Source organism: Thermobia domestica, chromosome 12, assembly GCF_964235325.1.
Source record: "Thermobia domestica chromosome 12, izTheDome1.hap1.1, whole genome shotgun sequence".
In the NCBI taxonomy this organism is placed as follows: domain Eukaryota; kingdom Metazoa; phylum Arthropoda; class Insecta; order Zygentoma; family Lepismatidae; genus Thermobia; species Thermobia domestica.
Genome location: NC_137465.1, coordinates 12731969 through 12757026, shown reverse-complemented (window position 1 = coordinate 12757026; position 25058 = coordinate 12731969). Strand labels below are relative to the sequence as shown.

The 25058-nt window shown below is 35.8% G+C and overlaps 1 protein-coding gene across 8 annotated transcripts in view; it reads right to left on the bottom strand.

Annotated features, from left to right (window-relative positions):
• Hrb27C (Heterogeneous nuclear ribonucleoprotein at 27C) overlaps positions 1–25058 on the bottom strand; it is a 149735-nt gene that overhangs the window by 92795 nt on the left and 31882 nt on the right. For all 8 annotated transcript variants that reach the window (XM_081733474.1, XM_081733473.1, XM_081733480.1 and 5 more), the window contains one exon: positions 24585–24625. In XM_081733474.1, the coding sequence (XP_081589600.1) occupies positions 24585–24625 (41 nt within the window). The remainder of the gene's footprint in view (positions 1–24584; positions 24626–25058) is intronic.

The following is a 25058-nucleotide window of genomic DNA, read 5'->3' as shown; positions in this document are numbered from 1 at the left end:
ATTACACAATTATGCCCTTTAGGCTAAGGGAGACGGATGATTAAGGCACGTGAATGATTTTTTAAAAAAAAACGTGGAATGAGAGTGTTGGAGAAAACGGGAGTACCGCAAGAAACCCACGGCCACGACGATGCTGTCTACCGTAAACTTACTTGCTTGGGGATCGAACCAGGACCCCATGCACCAAAGGTAAGCGCTCTACCACTGAGCCACCGTCCCCTCCCTCGAAAGCTCTAGGGGGATTTGGTTGCACGATTATCAGTAATGCTTGCAGGTTAAAGTAAACAAGATACCAACAGATGGCAATCCGTAATTTTGTTTGCGTCACCTGAGAAGTAGGCATTCTTGATGGGATAATGCCTGGCATAAGGAAGTTAAGGTGACCTGCGTAAAACGTCGCCTCGGATTTTGCTCGTACACTACCACGGATGGATCCAGGATGCATCTTTGGAAGTTGAGGGGCAGTGAAAAACTTTACTCTCTCACGGAGCCTTTTGCAGTATCGGTGCCTGTATCGCTGGGGGCTTGAACGACCGTTTGCCCCGTCCTGAATCCGTATATCTATACTACAAGATGTGCTATTTAAAACGTGAGCCGTTCATTCAGTTTTTGGTTCAACCACCTGTAAATCCGGAACGCGGGTTAGTCGAAAATCATAACTAGGGCTCTACTGTATCTTGTATGCTATTTAGTGGTCTTTTTGTACGTGTATGTAGGCAGAAGAACGAGGTGCGTCCAGAAAGTTTTCCTAAAGAAGTAAAGAAAGACAGTGATCTGTTCTTTGTTACAGATATAGCACAGGTGGCATTCGTATTGCATGTTTGAAGGGATACCATGAAATGCCTCTTCCTTTTGGTTATTACTTCCTCAGGCTGCTTCGTCGGTGATTACCTTATTACTTATGACCTAACCGCGACCTACTGATTAAACCTCCATTACTTGCGCAAACAATTTCTTTACGTAGAAAATCCATGCACTACGAGATGGTTGATAAGGATACACATGATTCCCATCAGATTATCTTTGGTGGGACCGACTCAGTGTGGTCTTACTATCATCATGCATACCGATCTCCAAAAAAAACAAGTGTTAACATAATCCATATCACAAGTAGAGTAAAGAGGGATACTTTTCAACATTCACCACCGGAATTCCATACCTCTCATATCGTTGTGAGTAGTGTTGTAAAAATTTCCGGAAATTTTGAACCTGTTCGTAGAAAACCGTTCTTTTCTGGTTTCTTTTCAGAAAATTGAAAAAAGTGGGAAAACAACCAAATCTTGTATTCGGTTAATTTTACTAGCAATGGAACAGTTTTTTTTCGAACACGTGAAAAATGTACGTTGAGAAATGTCAATATTGCTTATATATAAAACACTTGAAAATAAAACTGTTGCAATTATTCTTGAAAATTAATAGTCTGCACTCATTTCCTTTGTGTATTTTTTTAGTCATTTATTGGTGGATTGCATTAATTATAGAACTTTTAATTACATACAAGTCTACCATCATCAAGGTTTTCTGTTGCAACAAATAGGGCTTTTGAATAAAACTGAGTTCTTAATCTCTCTTTAATAATTGAATACGAGGGTTGCATACCTCTCAGGTGTTTGTTTCATGGCCAAATAATAATGGAAAACGAAGGATAACCATTTCTCCACTCTAATCTTTATTGTTTGGAGAGTTTTGCCCAATGAACACCACATATATCACTGACGTTATAATTAATTGTGTGTATAATGTATTTGCTTATTACATATTGCATGCAAGGAGAAAGAAAACACTGATCATACATGAATTAAAAACTCCAAGCGGAAGCAGGCTCAAATCTTGCAAACGGTGCGAGATATTGAGAAAGTAATCGAAAAAAATCTCCCCTTTATGGTATCTCTTGCCAATTCTTATCAAGACTTCTTTCACTTGTGTCTGTAAAGGGACATGTATAGATGTGAGGAATAACAAGGAGATTCATGCTGATAATGATGCACTGTGTAGAGAGCGCAGGTTCAGCTAGTCTATATATTAAAATGCTAGGATTGTGTGTTTATCTCCAATCCTTTCGACAATGAGATCTTGAAAAACCACAAGTGCTAGAAACATGCCGTTTTCGCAGGTCGATTCCAAATTTTGTGTAGATTGTCCATTTCTCATTCAAATTTTCAAAAACCGTGTCGTTACTGTTCTATTCAACATTTTAGGGATCATAAGATTAACATTGTTGAAGGCCGAAACTACGGTGTTAGGCAACCAGTATGACGGGTTCACGGACATTTCAGGCGCTTTCCTTATCTGAATGGAAAAACCTATTGCATGCTGGTAACTTCAGAGGCCTCCAGAGACGCAATGAGGCATACTCAGATGGATATGGATTTATTATAAAAAAATATTACCACTTGATATCGTGTTATTTCTACACATTTGCTACAAACTCCAACATCCATCCATACATAGCAATTCACTTCCTGCGTGAGTCGCCTATCGTTTACTTGTGTGAGTAAGGAGACATGCACAGTGGGAAGAAGATTTATGGTCATAACAGAACGCAGATTCAGCTAGTCTATAAAGATGAAAATGACAATGCTTGAACCACCTGACCGATCTCGATAAAATTTTGAACATAGATGAAGTTCGGACGTGGGATGCTTTTTATCATGTCACTTTGAAGATTTAACAAGGGGGAAGGGGGAGATATATCGAAAATGATCGATATTAGTGTCGTGTCCGTAGTTTTCGGGGTCGCTGGGATGAACAATGATACTTCCGATGCCGTTTTAAACCAAATTCAGCCTCCATCAGTACCCCCCAAGGGAGATGGTGACATGTAAAAATAACTGAAAATAACTTATATTAGTGTCGAATTCATAGTTTTGAGGGTCCATAAGTAGATTGGTGACAGTTTTGGTGTCCTTCATGTCAAAATGAAACGCATTTTCCCCGTGCGAAGAACGGGTATTCAAGTCTGTAATAATAACGAACGGAAGTTTCACATGTACAACCTTTTCACATATTTCTCGCTGCTCACTCACTTGTGCGGTGTATATGTGTAAGTAAGATATCTGTTTTTGAATAGTTCGAAAAATATACAAATAGAGGAATTTTATAAGAAATCAGAAAACTAAAAAGTAAAATTAAAACCTGTTGCTTTAAGTATTTTTCCTGTTAGCGAAGTACATTGTATGTATACTGCAGACAGGTTACAGCAAATAAGATTAGCATCAGGCGAAGAAATAGTTTTCAAATTATATTTTCCGGTTTTTGCCAATATTTCCGAACAAAAGATTTTTTAATAGGTTTAGAATTACGGAAATTTTACTTTTCACATTAACTAAAATGATTCTGGCCCCATTATTTTAACACTTCCCTACCATCAAGCGGGAACTTTATACGATTGGTTAAGATAATTTAAATCTGTCTATATTAATTAACCCAATTTAAATATGTTTCTTTTCTAGACATAATTTCATTCTATCAGAGTTTAGACGAGTGGTGCACATATATTTTTTGGCACAAAATTTCCCTGTTCTAATAGAAAAAACGTATGTACTCAATGATCTTAACAATAAACTAGTAAATATAAAATAGTTTCCATTTTACAAGCATAACATAGTAAAATATTAGAAAATTTAAATTTTCCCAAACTTTCCGGGTTTTTTACTAATAATCTTCATTTTAAAAGCATAGTGTAGTAAATTATTCGAAAATTTCAATTTTTCTCAAACTTTTTTTTTTCAAAGATCGGCGGGAAAAAGTAAAAACTTTTTTTTTACCCAAAATTTCCTTTTTTTCAGGCCTTCACAACACTAATCGTGAGATCAACTTTTGTATTCTAATGTAGTGAGTCAGTCGCCTGGGAGTGGAACCAATGTGTAACAGCTGTCTCCAATTGTTCATCATTACCGGACAAATTTGAGACATAAGACATCAAAAATATTTGGAGCAAGATCCAGACTATACGGGGGGTGGCCACAAATGCCACAATGAGGTGACACACACAATATCGATTGACTTATCACCCGTCGTATAGCCCAGATCTTACTCCGAGCAATTTCAATGTCTTCTTACACTTCCAGAAATTCCTGTCTGGTAAGCATTTTGCTAGTGATGAACAATTGCAGATGGCCATTATATACACGTTCCACTCCCAGGAGGTTTTCTTTTACGACACCGGAACACAAGAAGTTAATCCCATTGTGACTAAATTCCGGTTATGAGTATGTTGAAAAGTGGTATTTATGGCTATAAATGTTTCAATATCACTTCTGTGCTTGCCGCCCTAGGAAACTTATTTTCTAGACGCCAACAGTATTTATACTGCCGTTAAATTGCCTAACATTCGGATTGCTTCCCTTTTAGAGAATACCAGAAAATTTCGAATCCGGGTTACTTGTTCCAACACTGAGAATAGAGATAAAATGTAATGTTGAGATGTTTAATCGAGTGCAGGAAACTTCTCGCTCTGTGTGACCGTTTCTTCCCCTGCAGTGATCAACGTTAAACCGGAAATGGCTTATTTACCACTTCTGGTTTGAATATCACCTCCAAAGAACTAAATTCGCAAATGTTAACCCTCTACATCCTGGCTAAACAGACGGTGCTCCACCCTGTACTACTTCCCCCCCCCCGGACGGATGGGCACACTCCCCGAGTGAATATATCAAGGAGTTTTGGTAAACCGAAAATACGAAGAAAGAAAGAAAAAAAGAACAGGGGGAGACTAATAGGGATCCATTAAAACTGGTATATTTTATACAAGTCAGATTATGTGACATGCAAATGCAAGCAAAATAAGAAATATTTGAAGATTATGGCATGGTACCGATTTACTTTATATGGACAAAATAAATATTTACCGCGCAGGGTCGACAATACTTTGTTCATCTTGTATTTGTAAAATTCTTAACTTCAATTCCCATTAACGCCCTTGTCACACAGATATGCCCTATCTAGAGCTAATTCCTGCTTCAATCTCAAATCTGATTTTTTTTTTTTTTTTTTTTAACTTATGCTACATTGTATATAGATACGTCTTTTAAGAATTAACAGTTGTTTGGAAAAGCTCATTATCTTTCCACTTTGCAATTAACCCAATACAGGATTAATGTTAGACAATCGGTTCAAAAGACACCGACAGCGCTGTTAATTGAATTTCCATTGCAAAACATGTGCTTTGTTTCCTTGCAAATCAGACGCGCACTGTCTCGTATTAGTAAGCCATTATTGTATTAAAGTACAATAAGAATTTATTTCGAAACATATTCTCTGGATTTTTAAAAATACAATTAAGTAAACGATACGTTTATATATATATATATATATATATATATATATATATATATATATATATATATATATGAAGTTTCTTTATAAAAACGCATAATAAACGTAGCCGTAGATGAGCAGTTCACACTTTCGCTTAGTAATCGGATCTCACAGGTTCTACATTTACTATTGCGGAGGGAAGTTACAGTTTAAAACCTTTCCTCGTGTTACCGACGAACACGCTATTAAATTATTGTAGAAATATATTCATCCATTCTTTGCTATAATGACTTCTATTCTCGGCTTGAGACTTAGCTTTACTAATAATACTTAACACTTATTTTTACGAAAAATTTTGTAATTTATATTAAGATTGAAATCTGATTTCTTTTTCTCGTTAATATTTAAGACTTTTCATAGTTTTTGATACTATACCTGCTTAGTTACACATTTCTGATGTTGCATTTGCCCTTCCAATTAAATTAGGTGCAGGATTTAAGCCGTCCGACACCACGGTACAGCCCTAATGTACTGAAAGGAGTACAGTGTGAAAAAGTCAATCCTGAGTGTGTGGTTTTCGATCAAAAGATCCAATATATTTCAATTAAAACTTATCTTGTAGGCCTTATATCTAGAGAACTACATATAGTGTAGCCGAACCCAAACTATCACTTAACTCAGTATGATGTGCTTCTTCCGTAAAAAAATCTCGATTTAGAGGCCGTTCAAAAAGTATTTGGCCCCTGATCCAAAAGCTAACTATTGGCCACGATAGCAATCTTTTGATCTTTTTTGTTGTTTGTTTGTTTGTTTTAGGAATCTCAGGGCTCATAGTGGTCTGGTCTCTTGTAAATAGTTGAAAAGTGACCAAAAGCACACGCAAAAGTGACCAAAATCTCAATGTATTTTTCCTTTGTCAATTTCTCTATCACCTCTATTTTTTTTTTCTTTGTTTCATCTTACTACCTTTTTTAAAGCTTCCTCCTTTCTTAGGTTTTCTAAGTATTCTTTGTAGTTACGGTAAGCAGACTTAGCAGATGTAAGAAGCTTCTGAGTAAGTGGAACCAGTTCTGGTCTATTTCCAAATTTCTTCATCCCAGGCATTATACTGAACTTAGCACTGCGAGTTCTAAAGAGACTATTATGATAGAAGAAACAACAGACACAGACGAGTTCTCAATCCCACCTTGAGAGCTTAAGCATCCACCAACCATCCACTGTGCTTTAGAAAGAATAAAAGCTGAAGTGAGAAAAAGCTATTTCATGTGGCATCAAGTACTGAAGCTTTCAGAAGAATAATGAGTGACTCCCCCCCCCCCTCTTTCCATTTATTTTTATATATTCTTCTTAGAAAACTGCCAATGCAAAACATAAATCACACGAAAAAGTCACTTTACCTCCCAAAAAAGAAACTTTTAGTGTCATCTTTGAAAAAAGTAACTTTTAGTGGCCAACTTGAAAAAAAAGTAACTTTTTAGTTTTAAAAAAAAAAAGTGCCCTGGAATCGAACTATTTTTGTTTTCGGATTAATGATACTGAGCCTACTATTAGAGTTTTCTCTTCATTTTCTTTCTAGTCTAGGGATTGAGAAAAACGCGATCCATAAAGCACATACAAATCGGACTTAAGAGACCCAGAGATCACAGGCAGAGTCAGGACTCAGGATTCCGTTTCTGGTATCTTAGCAAACGGCAAAATTTACTTTTATTCCTATTCATTTAACGTACTTTGTCTTCACAAAATAAACAGATAGATTTGAAACGAAATTTACAATATAACAATAACATTTATAAATATGTATACGTTGATGTTGATAAGGACAACCGTTCGTAACGTATAATATTTTTCTTTATGGCCATACCTGAACATTTAACTTAAGTTTTTGTGGCCAAACATGTATAAACATGTTTTCCTAGACAGTTCAGATATAGTACGTAAAGAAGCCATTAATAGTGAATGTATTTTCAATAAAGAAGGAATTTTCTGAAAAATAAAAAGATAAATGCAGAAAATCTTCGGAAAATACATAGGTTTAAGTGTATTTTATCTTGAGAGTTATCAATGAACATTTAGTGAGTAAACTAAGTTTTAATTAGTTCCAGAAATAATACCTACTTTTGGACCACCCTATATAACGAACTTGTGGCTAATATATAGATGCTATAACAAGCTTATATAATTTGTAAGATTTGTAGTAGAAACTCTTTTCTGTATATTTACTACGGATGGAAATTTCATTGGGGACGGAATCAAAGTAAAATCGGAAAAATTCGAAATTTAGAAAATAACGATTTTGGAAAAAATCCGAATTTCGGAATTTTCTAAATTCTAGATTTTTCCGAAATCTGGAAAGTGAATTTCTGATTCCGGAAAATAAGTTTTCCAGAATCCGGAAAATTTTGGCCATTACTAATATTTACCCTGTCCGAGAGACTAAATCTTAGTAACTACTTGATGAATCGCCACTTATTCCATAATTTAATCGGATTTTCCCCAACCATTTCAATCACTAGTATTATTTAGCTAAAAGTCCATTTTTTCACCCGTTAATAATAAATAGATTTATCATATCGAGTGAAGGACAGTGATGAAAAGATATGGAAACTACATCCACAAACTACACACTCATGGTTTCATGAAAGTTGCAACGGTGGACGGAAAATTATTATATCCGGTATTCAAACGCTTCCCAAGAACGTGGGAAAATCCCGGAGTTAAATATAAATCCTTTATTCTTGAATCAGTTCGCGGTTGACCAATTCCTAAGCGCGCGAGCAACATGCAAACCTTATTCCAGTGAACTACTTATAAGCTCACTATTATTTTACTTATGTCATTTCAGATACAACTAGAAGTTTATTTATGTGAACAAACGACAAATTAGTTCGAAGCAATAAAAACTTCTTATGGCTAAGACCAGTGCAGTGGTGATTTCAGATGGGTTTTCTAGAAGAGCACTTTCCACACATGAGGAATGAAAAATATTACAGAATAGCAGGGCTGGATTAACCCATCTGGAGGCCCGGGGCTAGAAAAAAATGTGGCCCCCGGTGACGTCACATAATACATTTCTGTGAAAGTACGTAGGAAAATTAAGGGAATATGTTTCATATTTTTGTTATTTTATGATGATGATCTTCATTATTCTTTTTTGATAGCCAGTTGAGATTTTGATCAGAGTGGAGACCCGAAGCTATAGTCCCCCTTAGCCTTTCCCTTAATTCGGCCCTGTAGAACAGTATAGTGAATACACTGGTGACGCATATTGAGGAAGTCTGATGGGAATTCCACCCGGCACATTCCCTACGTTTATCACTGCCCAGTAGGCTAAAAGTGACGAATGTAGTTGCAAGTTAATGGTAACTGAAGAACTCGGTGGAATGAGAAAGTAGGAAACATGTAACCTGAGAAAATCCAGATATGACAAGAATTTACTGCGGCAACTACAAAAGGCAATATTTTGCCTTAAACTGAATTTAACGACAAATCCAGACAATTTTATTCTGCTATATGTACACTGATTCAGATTTTTATGCACACCAATTCTATTCATATTAATTACGAAAGTGATTCTTCATTTACAATCAATTCACTTCGTTATTTTTACTAAAACGATCAACAACAAACAAACAATTTGATGTTAATAGTATAAAGTATGTATCATTGATATTACAACAACCTCTCATGGCTTTCGTTCGAAAATATTAGAAATTATAACAATTAAATATAGTTGGGTTATCATCAAAGTTTCTTAAGAACCTGACATACTAAAAATACAACATTTACCATTTTTGTTTTGATTGTTTTATCGTAAGTGAAACGAGATAATGAAATGCAACTTACCGCAATCATAGATAATGTTATTCTACAACAGAAAATATGAACCTGAAGAATTTTCTATGTTCCCATCCATAAAAATCAGTGTTGCCAGAATAACATTTCCCCCAAAATCTAAGTTAAGGCAGCGACTGGAAGAACGAACTCAACTGCATTTGATTACGTTATTATGTTGTTTTGGTATCCTGTGAACTACTTTTTAAATAACATTATTTAATTTTAATAACTATATTAAAACTATTTTGTTTATTACAAACTAAATACAACTATTATTTAAAAAGTAGTTCAGAGGAGTTCAAAACAACACTATACGTAATCAAATGCAGTTGAGTTCGTTCTTCTTGTTGCCTTAACTTAGATTTTGGGGGAAATGTTACTCTGGCAACACTGTAATTTCAATGAGTGACAACACTGAAAATTATTTATTATTTTTAGTATGTCAAGCTGTTAAGTGCGAGCAGCACTGAGATTAGAAAACTCAAGACTTTTTAAACACAATGGGCCTTATGCAGAGTCGCTTTGACACGTGTATCGTAGTAAAGTACCGTACTGAAGAGTTCGACTAACATGTTTCCTGCAGTAGTTAGGCATTTAGTAAGACGCTAATCGTATGTCAAAACGGCTCTGTATAAGACCCAATGAGTCAGGGTTTGCCCAAGTGGGCCCAGCCCGAAAAAACCCGGTGGGTTTTTTCGGGTTGGACCCACCTGAAAAAACCCACTTTAAAACCCACCTGGTTTTTTGACCTATTTGTTAGTATATTATTGATACAACTAAGGTGATTACATTGTAAGTGATTTTTATCAGATTTTAGACTTTCTTTGGGCGAATTAGAGGCTTTCACGTTAAGGTATACAACATTCAATATAAGACCTTTATAAAGTTCTGAATGCACTAAATGATTTTTTTTTAAAAAATACCTTAGCTTGAGATAGTTATAGAACAAATTAATGTATGGATTATGCTTATAGCCTATTTGAAGTAAAATAAGCAATTTTGTACTTTATAAAATATTTTCCGTCAATACTATGCTCGTCGACTTGGTGACACCGAGGGACATTATCACTCATACGTTTGACGGGTTTAAGGTCATAGGTGCCGGTACTAATAGTACATATGTAAATACATTAGTAAAACTATTAGTATTATTTCTTACCTTTGATGTAAAACAGAAGTTTCTTCAACTAAAATTTGGTTTTCCAACAATAACAGTTTAGTTCAGTCATTTGTTGCTACTCTTCAAATAAGCATTCTGTAGAAGCAACACCAGCAATAGCATAAAAATTCTTGTCAAATTTAAGAAGCTTAATTGCTCGGAGTTCCGAAGACTATGTAACGCTTACTATCTCAAGTGCAGAGTTCAAATTTCCGTACTAGTGGAAGTTTTGATGTACACGCAGTGAAAGAAGTGCTTGGGAAATTCCTGAATTAAACGCAGAAGAATCGGAAATGAATACTTCAACAATAAAACTATTTATTTTACGCTTAAGCATGCCATACGTCCCGTAAAAAGCGGGACAGTCCCGTTTTTGGGCCCGAGTGTCCCGCATCCCCGTAAATTTAGTCGGGACAGGGAAATGTCCCGTATTTTAACTCCGTTCCATTTCTGCTATCAATATCAGCTTATTCGAAAAGTGAGAAACAAAAAATTCTGACATTGGCTGGGAATCATGTAATTAGCGAATGAACAGTACGCTGTTGCATGTAACAGTTTCGAGGAAGTTAATACACCACCCTGTTCGACTTGATAGCGAGCGAAATTTGCAATGCTACTTTTTCCATTGCACTTGATGGAAACTTGGATACTCTCCGAAACATTATTTTAAAAAAAAGCTTTGAGTGTTTCTACATTTACAAACAGTGAAGATGGCTTACCTTTTCTCCAGCAACGCATTAGATAAGTTAACAAGAATTATAATCTTTATCAGAGGCTAGAAGCACAGAATTGTGCTCTGGTCCAGGTCTTAGAAAAATGTAAATCTGGTCCTGACAATTACACACGACACAAGGAGAAAAATCAGCTTTTCATCAGATTAAGCTGACGAACGTAATTTTGGCAAATACAGCCATGTAAATAAATATTGCTAAATGCACGTAAAATATTGAAGGTAGATTGTACTACTGATTTAAATAATTTGCATATTGTTTTCCTGTAAAGCATTTTTATAGCACACCTTAAGTCTGTACAGTTAATTGCAGGGTACAAACAAAGAAAAGCAGCTGCTGCTTAGTGAACTTTCGCCTATTATATTCTTGAAAAAAATAAATAAAATGAAATCTTTTAGTTTTAGTCTCACGGTTATGCCTGCTATGCTCAAGGTGACGGTGATGATGAGAAATGAATGAAATGACGGAATGAAGAAAGTGGGAGGAAACGTGAGAATCCCGAGAAAACCCACGCACAAGGTGTTTGTCCACCACAAAGCTCACTTGGCGCGAGCTGGGATCGAACTAAGAACCCCATGCACTAGAGGTGAACGCTCTATCATTGAGCCACCGCGGCCTATTATACTTTTGTTCATAATCAGACTACAGTTCATTGCATTGTGTTGGAAAGTTGAGGGGAGGGGATCTGAGGTGTCCCGTATTCTCATGGAGAAAATATGGCAGGTTTATTTACGCTGGAAGATCTTAATTTCGTATAAACATTTTAAAACATTTATTTATTTCATACAACATGACTTGTATCTTTGTTTTAAATTAATAGACACGTTTTGGTATTCATATTTGGCGAACGTCAGTCAGGCTTCTGGATGACTTGATCTACATTTGTTCGTTTGTCTGCCGAGCTTCTTCATGGCTATGCGGTTAGTGTACCCGTCTTCGGCGTGAAACCCGGGTTTGCTTCCCGGAGGGAGCTCATGTAGTTCGGATGCCACGTTAATCAGTAGGTCCCGTCTCATATAGCCTCGCTGCTGAAACGGACGTTAAACACAAAATCAACTCAACTCGTTTGTGTGCCTCTACCACACACACACTACAGGGTACAACTTTCGGCCTTTTAAGTTAAAATTTTCAGACTACATGCATGAGACACTGTAAATTTCTTGTATATATTTTGGCGGCATACCAACGTAAAATACCAAATGGCGGCCACTTTTTCAAGCCAATGAGTATCCACGCTGCGAAGCACGAGTTATGCTAAATTTGCTGTATAGATTTCTCAGAGATCGATTGTAAAATTTCAACATGGCGGCCATTTTTTCAAAACAGCAGTGAGTAGAAAATTGTTGCAAGTTGTGACAATGACAATCTTGAAGTATAAATCACATTTTAACACTTTTACCCCAAAGACATTGAAATATTTCGAAAAAACCGATTAAACCCGAAAAAACCCAATTAAACCCGAAAAAAACCCATATGGGCCCAGGTGGGTTGGGCTTTTTCAAAAAAGCCCGGGTTTTTTCAAACCCTGCAATGAGTCCGAGAACATACGAGTCCTGGATTGTCAAATGCCCATTTAAGATATCAGCAAGATATCACCTTTTATTCTAAGGTAACTCTCCCAGAAAAATGGAACATCAAGGTTCAAGTTCCCACCACTGTAGAGTTATGATGTGTGTGTGCGATTATTGTATGTATTGCATTGTACCTTACTCAACTGCTTCCAAGAGCATTTATGAAATACAGAACTACATTTTATAGTAAAATATCAGAGCCTCAGATTTTTAAAGCAAAATTGGAAAATGAAGAATTATGGGTATTTTATTTCAAGTTTGGTCGTTCTTTGTTAGTGAACTATTTTAATTTAGAAAAATCGTTTTCGCATGCATCATTTTTTCTCCCTAAATTTTGATTATGAATCTCTAAAGAAAACCAAAGTGAAAAGGTGAACAAGAGCAGGACGGGAAAGGGCAAAACTATGGATAGATGGAGAGAAAATCGAAGACGTTAAGACGTTCCTCTATTTCGGAAGTCTCAATGTTCGAATTAACTGGAGGGATGACGAGGAAATATCACTCTCGTAAAAGATCATCCCCGTTTAGTATCACAGAAATAACATAACATTTTCGCCTAGGATACATATTTCCCTCTTGTATATATACCGACATTGTACAAGCATCCCCTTCTCATCCGGAAGATTAACCCTTTAAAGTTTTTTTCGGTCGTTTTCGACCGATATTGTAGTCTTGAATATTCGATTAAAAGAGAACTAAGAATGCTATTTAGTTTTTTTTTTTTTTCTTTCTTCAAGAGAGGAGGCATTCAAGAAAGCCTTGGAAGGGTCTATACGCTTCCGAGCGTCAGAACAGAGGGGTATGTCATCATCAATTTACAAATTCCCTTTTTTTACTGAGGTCTAACTTAACATTTTTTGATGAGCTTCTCTTTAATCCTAGAGTCCTAACATTTTCCCTAAACAATTAGTGGACCAATTAGTTTTTATGAGAATTTTTTCGAATCTCTTCAACAAAGAAGGGGAGGGGTTCAGAGGGACAAAAGAGTAAAAAAGGGATATTTTTGACCAAAAATTCCACTTTCGCGATTCTTGCTTCGCTCGGCTACATGATAGGGACATTTGAGTGGTACTTTCTGAAAGCCTACTCGACTCTGAAGAGAACGACGTATGAATCATTATTATACGATAATTAGGGACGTGTCAGGAATTTTTTTTAAGTTTGTATAGTATCCTTGGGAAATTTCGGAAATGTTCGCAGAAGAGGAAAATATTTTTCTCGCCCTTAGTATTGAAGATAGGAGATTGGTATTTGGCACAAGTAATTAGTACCATAAGTAATACTTTTTAAAGTGATTTCCAGACCTCTATGTTAACCCTGGGCAGCGCCAGAGGGCCCCAAAACGGGGAAAAGGGATTTTTTCTGCAAAAAATCCCTATCTTTCTTACTTGTAACCTCCTTAGGAACGTCCTAGGGACATGCGGGTGATACAATCTATAAGCCTACTCTATTCTAGAGAGAACGACGTATGTATCATTAACCTACGATAATTAGGGACGTGTCTGGAAATTTTTGAAGTTTGTACAGTATCCTTGGGAACTTTCGGAAATATTCGCAGAAGAGGGAAATATTTTTCCCGCCCCGTCCTTAGTATTGAAGATAGGAAATTGGTGTTTGGCACAAGTAATTAGTACACTACGTAGCATTTTTGAAAGTGATTTCCAGATCTCTATGTTTACCCAGGGCCACGCCAGGAGGCTCCAAACCGGGAAAAAAGGGATTTTTTTAGCAAAATCCCTATTTTCCTCAATTTTTCCCTCCTTAGGAATGTCCGAGGGACATGCGAGTGATACCATCTGAAAGGCTACTCCATTTTGAACAAAACGACGTATGAACCATAATTTTACGATTAGGGGCGTGTCAGAATTTTTTTAAAATTTGTTGGGTGCATGTTAGGGAAATTTTGGGCGTTTTTTGATGCTCTCTCAACATGGGTAAAAAATTTTCCCGACCTTACTATTCAAGACAGGAGCTTCGAATTTGTCACAAGTAATTAGTACACTACGTAGTATTTTTCCAAATTTTTGGAGGTTTGTGCGCAGACCCGGTAGAGCCTCAGGTGGCCCCAAACTTTGAAGTTTTTTTTTTTTTTTGTAAAAAATCCCGATTTTCCCTCAAAATAATTCCCTTCTGGCATATTATAGGGACATGTAAGTGGTACCGGTTGAAAGGCTGTTCCATTCTGAGAAAAACTAGGTATAAACCATGATCCTAGGATAAAGAGAGATGACACTGTCGCTGCTTATCTGAGACTCAAGAAAAACGCCGAAAAAGGCGAGAATTTAAAAGGGTTAATTCGAACACTAATATTCTCAGACAGAAGAAGTGAAATAGACGTTAAGTTGAACAGCGCAGGCTAAACAAGCATTCAGTAGGAAGAGAACTGCTAACATCAAGAAATGTCGTTGGGCGTTCGAAAACGATTTATTAAAGCTGGTGTGGAGCGTGGTGCTTTACGGATCAGAGATGTGGACATTGAGAAAAGCTGAAATATCTAAGTTGGAAACATTATCAATAAGATAATAGGGAAAAGAGGAATAGTATGCTTGGATATCTAATTCGGCACTCCGATTGGTTCACAGTGTTGATAACAGGGAAAGGCAGAAGGAAAACCAGGAAGAGGAAGACAAATGATAGAATATCTAAATGCAGTTACGAAGAAGATAGCTTTATCTTAACTATATATAAAACTACATGAGCTGCCATAAATTATTGAGCACTTCCTGTAGGGCTACCATGATTAAATTTGGCATAACTGTAGCTTTCCGAGACTAACCGACAGGAAAATTGACGAAAGTGGATATTTTTAATTTTTAGGGGGACTTAAGGAGGGATGAAGAATTTTCTCAAGTTATTTATATGGGCCTTTTTTGAACCTATAATCTCATGTTTTAGGTACTTGGAATTGGGTCTTTTTTTTGAATCCATAATCTCATATTTTAGGTATTTGGAATTGGAATAAAAACTTGAATTTCTGTATGCTTGTACGTTTTCGTTACCGTTAAGTAAATAAATCGCTAAAAGATAAAAATTTCCGATCGTAGAGTGGTTTTATGGGGAACTGAAAAATCTTTCCCATGCTATTTATATGGGACGTCTTCTACAGCCCAAAATGTTTAGGTAGTTCCGGCAGGATTAGAATGATAAAGCTTGGCATGACTGTAGCCTTCCGGGACTAACACATAGGAAAACTGCCAAAAGTGAATATTTTTAATTTTTTAAGGTTCTAAAGGGGGGGATGAAGGAATTCCCATGTTATTTAATGTTATTTCCTTGGGATACAAAATCTTAACCTTTAGATAGTTGAAACAGAAAAACTTGAAATTTGGTAGAATTTTGGATTTAAGGGGTGCAAGGCGGTAGGTCGAGTAAACGTAAGGGTCAGGGGGCGAAGCCCAATTGGAAATGTAACAATTGGAAATGTAATTAAAGAGCAAATGCACAAAATTCACTCTTGATGCAAAGGCTGATACCGAAGAGATGCGAGGTAGTAGGCCGAGCAAACGCGGGAGTCTGGGGTCGGAACCCCCAGCTAGCCAAAGGCTAGTTAAGTATAAATCAGCTCTCCCAAGGGAGAGAAAGGTTTTAAAATTTCCATATTGCCCACTAACCTACGGTTGAGGTAAGAAAAATGAATCTCTATGAAAAAGAAATTGCCTAAGGTTCTGGGTCAGAAAAAGAACACCTTCTTAAATCTCCACCGTGAAGCCATAAATAAATTTTATCATGGTGATCAATTTTTCATTGTGATTGTAGCGTTCATAACTAAATATCTTTCATATGTACTTGGCGTGCTTTTTGTTGTATGAAATTAGAAATTTTACACCGCTGACGACAATGCAAATCCTGCATATAGCTGCTATGTAAACTATTCATTATATCTCATGATGAAAATCAAAAAATAGCTATGCATAATTCACGTCGCCTAATCAACTTTAGCAGGTGCTGATAACAGGCCTTATTCCGCTTAAAACAATGGACTATAAAATTCAACTAGCTACGAAGAACTGTTATTTACCGCCACTACCAAGCACAAAAAAAAAAAAAAAAAGCCACAAGATTGAAAACAATAGACAGTACCAGTGCTTGTCGCCAGTTTCATTACAAATATGTTCAATAGTAAATGAACATGCATAAAAGCATTTGTTACATAAACAGTACAAAGCTTTTATTGGCACCTTTTCACTCAAGGTTCACAAAATCGTTGATAACGACTGGATGTTAAGAATATACCATCACGTAAAAATTAGTCCTCTACATACCTCAGATAATAGATATTTTAAAATGTATACCAACAATTACAACCAAACAAACGCTTAAAAAATTTATGTTAAAAAAAAAAAAAAAAAAAAAAAGCTTACTTAAATAAGTTCTTTGGCCATAACACAAGAAATAATGAAAACATGAATTTTAAAGCGGATAGAAAAGTACTAAAGGCTTCTGGAAAATTCCTTCGTTATTTGAATGTCCCATTATTAGTACATAAATATTATTGTTCAATAATCAAACAATCACACAAGTCATATGTTTAAGACAAAATGCAATCATGGTCCAAAAACACAATTTTATATATTTTTCTTTTCTCCCTCTCTTTCTTTCTTTCTTTCTTTCTTTAAGGAAATTTCTTTTGCCTGTGTCAAATACTTTTTTTTTTTTACATCAAATCAAAGACTATTTATTATTTGTTAATATAAATTAATAAATAAACATATAAACACTATTTGTTTAAACTATGTTCTTGTTTCTATTGCAATAGATGAGTCTTCCAGTGCTAAATTTCCATATGAACCTATTTACAAATTAAGACAGATGTCCATTTTCATTCCTTTAAAAAAACAAATTCGATGTCCATCACCATGGTTTTACAACCATGAGTTTTCACAGTACTGTTTATACTACTTATTTTAAGTAAAAAATTTCATCCAGCTCTTGTGCTGATGGGAAGGATTTTAAAATACTGATTTAGTGCTACCACAGTTTTCTGATTTAAGAAAAGCTCAAATTAACTTCGATTTTTAACATACAAATGTTAAGTTTTCATTACTTTCACGTGTTATTTTTGCTTTAGAGCTAATATGAGTTATGGTGGCCACTCACGATAAAAAAAAAAAAAAAAAAAAAAAAAAAAAAAAAAAAGAGTTCATATTATAAAGCACTATTCAACTAATTTACTGGTCTATTGCTGATATTCCAATCGACAAATATCTAACTGCAAGAAAGAAAAATGAAATTAAGTTTTACGTCCCACAATTATGCAAGCTAGGCTAAAGGAGACGATGAGAAAGATGAAATTCTGTAATAAAGGGAGTGGGAGGAAACGGAAGAACCCCGAGAAAACCCAAGCACGCGGTGTTCGTCCACCACAAAACTCACATGGTGCGAACAGAAATCGAATCAAGGACCCCTTGCACCAGAAGGGAACGTCCTACCACTGATACACCGCAGCTCCTGATTGCGCGAAAGAGAGAGTGATGTTTAAATATCACTACTAGTTCATTGATTGATAAACTGAAATCATCTCAAATTAGAACCAAGTTTATAGATCTGGGGGGTGAAAACTATAAACGTAATAACGAAATACATTTTTAATTCCATACTTATTGCCACATAGCACAGTACATTAAACAAAAACTCCATATTGCAATACAATTTAAAATAATAGAGACTACTGTTAACTTTTTGGCAATGCCAAGGAAATTACGATGGCTGAGCAACAAATCCCTAACAATTGTGCTGTATGTATTCATAAGTAACACTTGAGAAATGATTTCTTCGAGAACTAGAAAGAGGCTGGTCTTGTTTGCGATCCTATGTTATTCTTCGTAGAATAGTTTGTTATGTGTAAGGCTTACATATGCATACACAACCATACGCGATCAGCAGCAATAATCAAAAATCTTATTACAAACCAGAATTTACTTACGGGAGTCGCTGGCAAGAGGATGTGATAAAACGGGGGATCGTGGTATGAAACAGGTTGGGTTAGCCTGTTTAGACTACATGAGTTGATTAATGAAGTGAATGATTACAGAAGAACTGGTGGAGAACGTGGGAGGGAACAACTTCGAAAAAACCGACGGACAGGATGCTGCCCTCAAAAAATCTGCACACCTTGGAATTGAACACAAGACCGCTTGGATTAAAAGTGTCTGCCGTACCAATGAGCCCCATTAAGTTACTCGGTGATATTTTTCTGGTATTCCAATAAAGTTCCATACTATCACAAAAAGTGATTCCTTTCAAGTCTTCCTAATTTCAATTAATCATAGAAAAGAAGAAAGTACGAATGACAGAGCAATGGACTTTCAGGGAATTCAAGAAAAACTCCAATTTTATTTTCCACGCACTGATAGATGCCCACATGTGCCCCACTAGTGCCACGAACAACATTTAGTCTATATTCTTGCATGTTCTCTCCAACATGGTCCTTGTTACAGTAGCAATCGTATCACAGATTTGGGTTATTAACTATCTGATACTAATTCACTGATGCAACTCCTCCGTGCACTCGTTGCATTGAAATAAGAGACGAGACTATGGATTATTCCCATAAACTAGATTTTCCAAAACGATTTTAAATTTGGTACACCCTAGCTGAAAAGTCAGTAACTGAAGACTTTGTTCAAGAGTCAGCATAATTAACTCACTAGGCAGATTGCTAAATTACGCCCTCTACCACGTACTCTAAGTTACGACTTGCTAGTCCTAATAACCCTCTTGTTTGTTGAAATCTGGAGAATAAGGTGTAAAAAAAACCCACCCTATGTATGAAGACTACCCACATACATACTCTGCTTCGAGACTAGCCGATCATCCCTACTACTTGAGATTGAAATTTGTCAATGAAAAGTGAATATTACTTCATCACCTGATTTTAAAAAAAACGAAAGTGAATTTTCTTCTCTCGTGCACCCAACAAAGATTTCTTATATTTCGTAATATACCGATTTTGATTAAATATGACGAATGACACAAGATCCACGATAAATTTCGTTAAGAATTACCTGATTATTATGCACAATGCAGAGGTGGCCAACCTCTTCCAGTTTGAGGAGTACTGTATCCACAAAGTTTTTGCTATTCAAGATTTTATTTTTATTAAGGTACAACTGAACTCCCCGGGCTACGATTGACTTCAGTTGTTAATCAGTAACAATCATCATTATATTTGGCTTTCTAGACCTACGTTTCCTACATCTTAATTCAAGTAGCTCCCAACTTACATCATAACACTGGTCAAGTTCGAAAATTCTAAAAAATTACTACGAATCGAAGCAGAGAACAAACGCTAACAATGCTATTATATGAGAACGGAACACGAACTTGATTCCCCGATGTCTGATAATGAACTATAAGCAAAGAAGAAATAGGAGTGATCGAAATGAAAATGTTCAGATGGATGTATGGTTTTATCAGGTTGGATAACATCAGAAACGAAAGAATAAAGAATAAGAGACAGCATTAAAATGACTTAGTCGTCGAAGAAAGTACAAGAGACTACAGGTGGTGTTCACAAACCTTACCAAAATAGGCACGATGGATTACGGCAAGGACTGTTTAATTCTACTGTTTGATACAAAAAAAAAAAAAAAAAAAAAAAAAAACTCATTCACTATAATGCCCCAAATGTCTGATTTAATTACATTATCCAGTGGGTTCTATTGGTAATACCAGTATTAGTCAATGATCATATAAACTTAAAGTAAACACCACTATCTGACGAGTACGAGATCATCTATTCAAGTAATGACCTCACTCAATACTGCTTTAACATAGGTCATATCACCCGAACCCGTAAGAAGGAACACTTCACAACAGTGACATTAAGAGGAGGAAACGGGATTTATGCCGGATTGGGGGAGGGGGGGGGGCGAAAAACTGAGCAAATATTTATTTTCACTATAAGGCAAGAAAAAGAGTTTTGTCAAACTGAAGATCATAAAAAATTACCTCAGAAACATAACGACGACGACTCACCAACCTTGAGATAATATCCATAAAGCATAAGTTATAGTTTCAAAGCTATCTTTTGAGGACATTGCAAAAACCTTTGCAACCAAAGAGCCCGCGAAGATAAATTTTAGTTTTAGTTTTTTTGTGCGTTCATTTAACTTACATCGATTGAAGAGACTTGCAAAATGTCCGAGTATAATACTCGAGACAACAACTTGACTGTATCATAATTAAATATTCTATTCCAAAGCAACAAGCTGTTGATACATTCTACACATATGCAATCCCAAATTTAAAAAATAAAAAATATTTTTAAAAAACAAAGGTGATTTGCAGTTATTATATAAGACTGATGTGTCAAGCATATTACTTTCAGATTATTTGGCAATCAAATATTAATTAGTTTAGTGTTTTATCTTGTATTAAAAATTAAATTATGTACTGCAATTTTAAAATCACGCTTTACCGATGTAGTCGGGGAGGGCTAAGACAAGTTCTTGCCCCGGGCAACAACTAACCTAGTTCCGTAGCTGCTTCAAAAAGCATTAGCTTGTTCTCTAATAAGAATGCATGTAAACTGGAGTCTTGTTTAATTGAAAAAAATATATTAAAGATTCCAACTTTTTCCCCTTAAAACTAGAGAATCGTATCGTGCTACTAATCATGAATTTACCATAAGGTATGATCAACTGGGTGTGTTCTTCAAGTGATTCTGAGCGTCTTATATGTACTTTTCGACATTAATAATGAGGCCTTTCTTAACATGTTATCAGTAATAGTGTTGACAGAAGGAAAATTGTTGGATCTCTTTTGACTGAAATGCACTAGCTTTTATAAAATTGATGAGACCTTGAAGAAGGGTCGAAATTCAAATAGATCAATAAAGAGGAGTCGATGAAAAGAACCCAATCCACCATGATCTTCATGCAATATCCCGCTCCCTCAACGTGAAGGGAAAATCTGCTCTGCCAGATGACACTTTAGTGCGCGATGGTACCAAGTGGTGGTGTGTATACAATCAATATTTTTTTTTTCTAAATATTTAAATCGTGCATGCAACTTCTTTACCGGAAATTACCTTCCGGGTCCTATTATTTGTAAGCCTCTAAAGTCACATCCCCTTTAGTAGTTCTGAGCTTAAATTACAGTAAGTGTTGATGCTACATAGAAATGTAAGAAACGCAAATAATTCTGCATTAATTACAGTATAAACTACACAATACAATTGTATTAAGTACAATGGAAAAACAAACTCTCAGCTCTTAATGAATGCAAGCAGTATCAAATTTCCGAATGGAGCACTGTAGGTCAATGGTAGAATACTCACTTCTAGTGGGAGGTCCATGGTCACGAAGTCTGTGGTGGACAACACCATGTACACGGATTCTCCAGTCTGTCACATTCCCACACTCATTATAACACAGGGTGGCCCAAAAGTAGGTATACATCTCTGCATTGATCAAGTATAATAATATAGCTTATAGGTTTATTTGCTTCGGCTCTTCCGGGTTTAAGATATAAGTAAAAACACGTTAAGAACAAATAATAAACTAAGTCTACCCGATGGATAACAATAAGAAATGATATAAAAAGCAATGAATTGATCAGTATGGTACTGTATACCTACTTTTAGGCCACCCTGTTTATTTCAAGAGTTACACAACTCAAAAATCGTCCTTATTGACTGTTTCCAAAACTGGGCGTTGAAGAGCACTTGTGTCGTTCTTGTGCCCATTTATTTTAATTGCGTTTGGAAACTTTCAAACGCTTCTTCTAAAGTTAGGAATCTTGAATTATGTCGCTCTTGAAATAAACAAGCGATATATCCTTTAGCCTACAGGGTATAATCGTGAGGTACTAAACCATTCGCATCATCTGACTGTACGTTTTCTCACAGAACCACTGTGATCTTGATTTATTCAGTCATATGAGCCCGGCCGCTGGTCTAATGGTTAACACGCGTTCCTTTCGTACATGGGGATTCAGGTTTGATTCTTAGGGGAGCATTGAGCGCACTACCGTGGTCGAAGTCTAGCTAACTAAGTCCACGTCTCTGTAACGAGGTGTGTTATTTATGTTTACCTTCTCTTTTCAGTACTGAAGTTATATAAGAAGTGGACCTACAGTTTTAAAGGTGAAATCTGAATTACCGCAATGGCCTACGGGGAATCAAACTCAGGACCCCGTTCACTGAAGGTGCAACCGAGCCTATTACTAGACTACCGGAGGAGTTGTTCTGTGCTTTGGTAAAGGAAAAAATGCAGTTGGCAGTACAATTTGGTGTAGTCATGTTCATTTACCTGAATCAGTTAAATATGACTCAAATGGTTTAAACTAAAGATAAGGACCATATCACGTAATATCTTTTGGTGATTTTAAATTGCGCTGTGCAACTGTTGATTATTGATTGTAATGTTAGAAACAGCGTGTGAGTAATATGAAGGGGCATCAGTTTAGATGTGGGCGACTGCCATGAAACAGCATGGTATGCTATTAGCACAGAATAAAAAGTACATGTGTAACACTGGGAGACCAACAATGAATTATGAAGGTTTTTCTTTGTGCCCAGCATCTAATTATGGTGACCTACTCTGAGTAATCAGCAACAATAGTATTCGCAATGTGAGTCAAAATAGTATTTAATAGAGGTTTCGAATCAATTGAGAGCAAAAAAAAGAGAATTGATTTATTAGCTCTAAATATACCTTGCCCGCTAATTTTTAATGCTTATATTTGGAACAAGGAGCGTTATCCACTATAATCACTATGACTACCATCAATTTATTTTCTCCAATTATAAAGTTATTATTTGTTGTTCATAAGATATTTTGTTTACTTTTGATATATTTGATACTACATATATACTGAGCTTTTAACCCTTTTAAATTATGACTTTTTAGATAAATTATAGACTTTCATTCAAGCAGCTACAGCATCATCCCTATTTATCATAGAATCATGGTTCGTACCCCATTCTCTTCAGAATAAAACAACCTTTCAAATGGTACCATTCACATTTTCTTATTATGTCCCTGAGGTGGACAATTGAGGGAAATTGGTGATTTAAAAAAAAACAATATTCCCTCTGGACCCCCTGTGTTAACGCACAGATCTCAGAAAAAACTAAAAAATACTAAGCGGGTGTACTAAATTTGAAGCTTCTATCTTGAATAGTAAGGGCGGGAAAAATATTTACCAACGAGCTAAGAACATCCCTACAATGACCCAGATGACCCGGATGTAATATAAAAATTTCCTGAGGCGTCCCTATTTATCCTAGGATTATGGTTCGTACATCATTCTCTTCCGAATAGAACAGACTTCCAAACGGTACTATTTACATATATCCATCATGTAACTGGGGTGGGAAAATCATGAAAAGGGATTTATTTTTTAGACCCACTGAACCCTGCTGTTTTAACGCAGCGATCTGGAACAAATCTGAAAAATACTAAGTAATACACTGAATGTGTGCAAAATTTCAATCTTCTAGGTGCAAAAGTAAGCCCGCCTAAAAATAATAAAAATATGCATAACAAAAAATATTTTTTAAAGTTATGACGTCATTACACCTTATGTCTCAACGCAAAAAGGCGTGAAAGCATATGTAACATGTTCTGCAATGCCTCCAGGCTTAAAATATTTATTAAAAAAAAAAAAAAAAGCCGTATAAAGCTTTATTGGTACTTTTTTAATCGAATAATGAAGATTCTACCACCTAAAAATTTATGATATAATTTAAAAGGGTAAAAGTCGCTTTCTATGTTATCTCACTACTAGATGGATACAATGCTCTAAATTTTGAATGACAAAGGCAAATGCTTTCGCATAATTATTCCCTGGACATTTAAATTAAGCCTTCAAGATCTCATTTGAGATTGGTCAGTAATGTTAAAAGAATCTAATACAATAAAAATGGACGCTAAAATATTAACTTTTTTATCTTACAAACTATTCTACACTTAGAAGTAAATGCCAAATGAAAAAAAAAATATACCACAGTACGTTTCTGTTTAAGGAAATAACTCATTTCACAAAATCTACGCACACTTCCTTCTTTCACACATCATATCTTACCTTGTGTTGTTTCCCAGCTTAAACCACCAACAAACAACTTCCTGTAATAAAGAAGAAAAACAAATTATTTTCTTGGATGTAAAAAGATTAAAGTTACATGAAATTGAACAGACTTTGACATGTCTATATTTAAAGTGAACCTTTTCCCGTAGAATTTAAAGGCGTTATATTACGTAAACAGGCCGGTAGCCAGCCTAAAAATGTAGGGGGGGGGGGCGATCCAACCATATTATAGTTCATTTGCAAGCCTACCGTGAAAATTTTAGGGCAGTCCGCCCCCTAGATACGGGCCTGTAAGTAAATATAGTCTATATCTCAATTCATGGTATAAAACCTTTACAAATCCATACCACTGTTAAAATGCAAAGTTATTATGTTCAAATTCTTCAACACGCTGGAAAGTAAATACAAAAACGCAATAAAATAACTGGATCCTCCCTTTCTTGTCTTCTGGTACCCAACTAACAATCAACT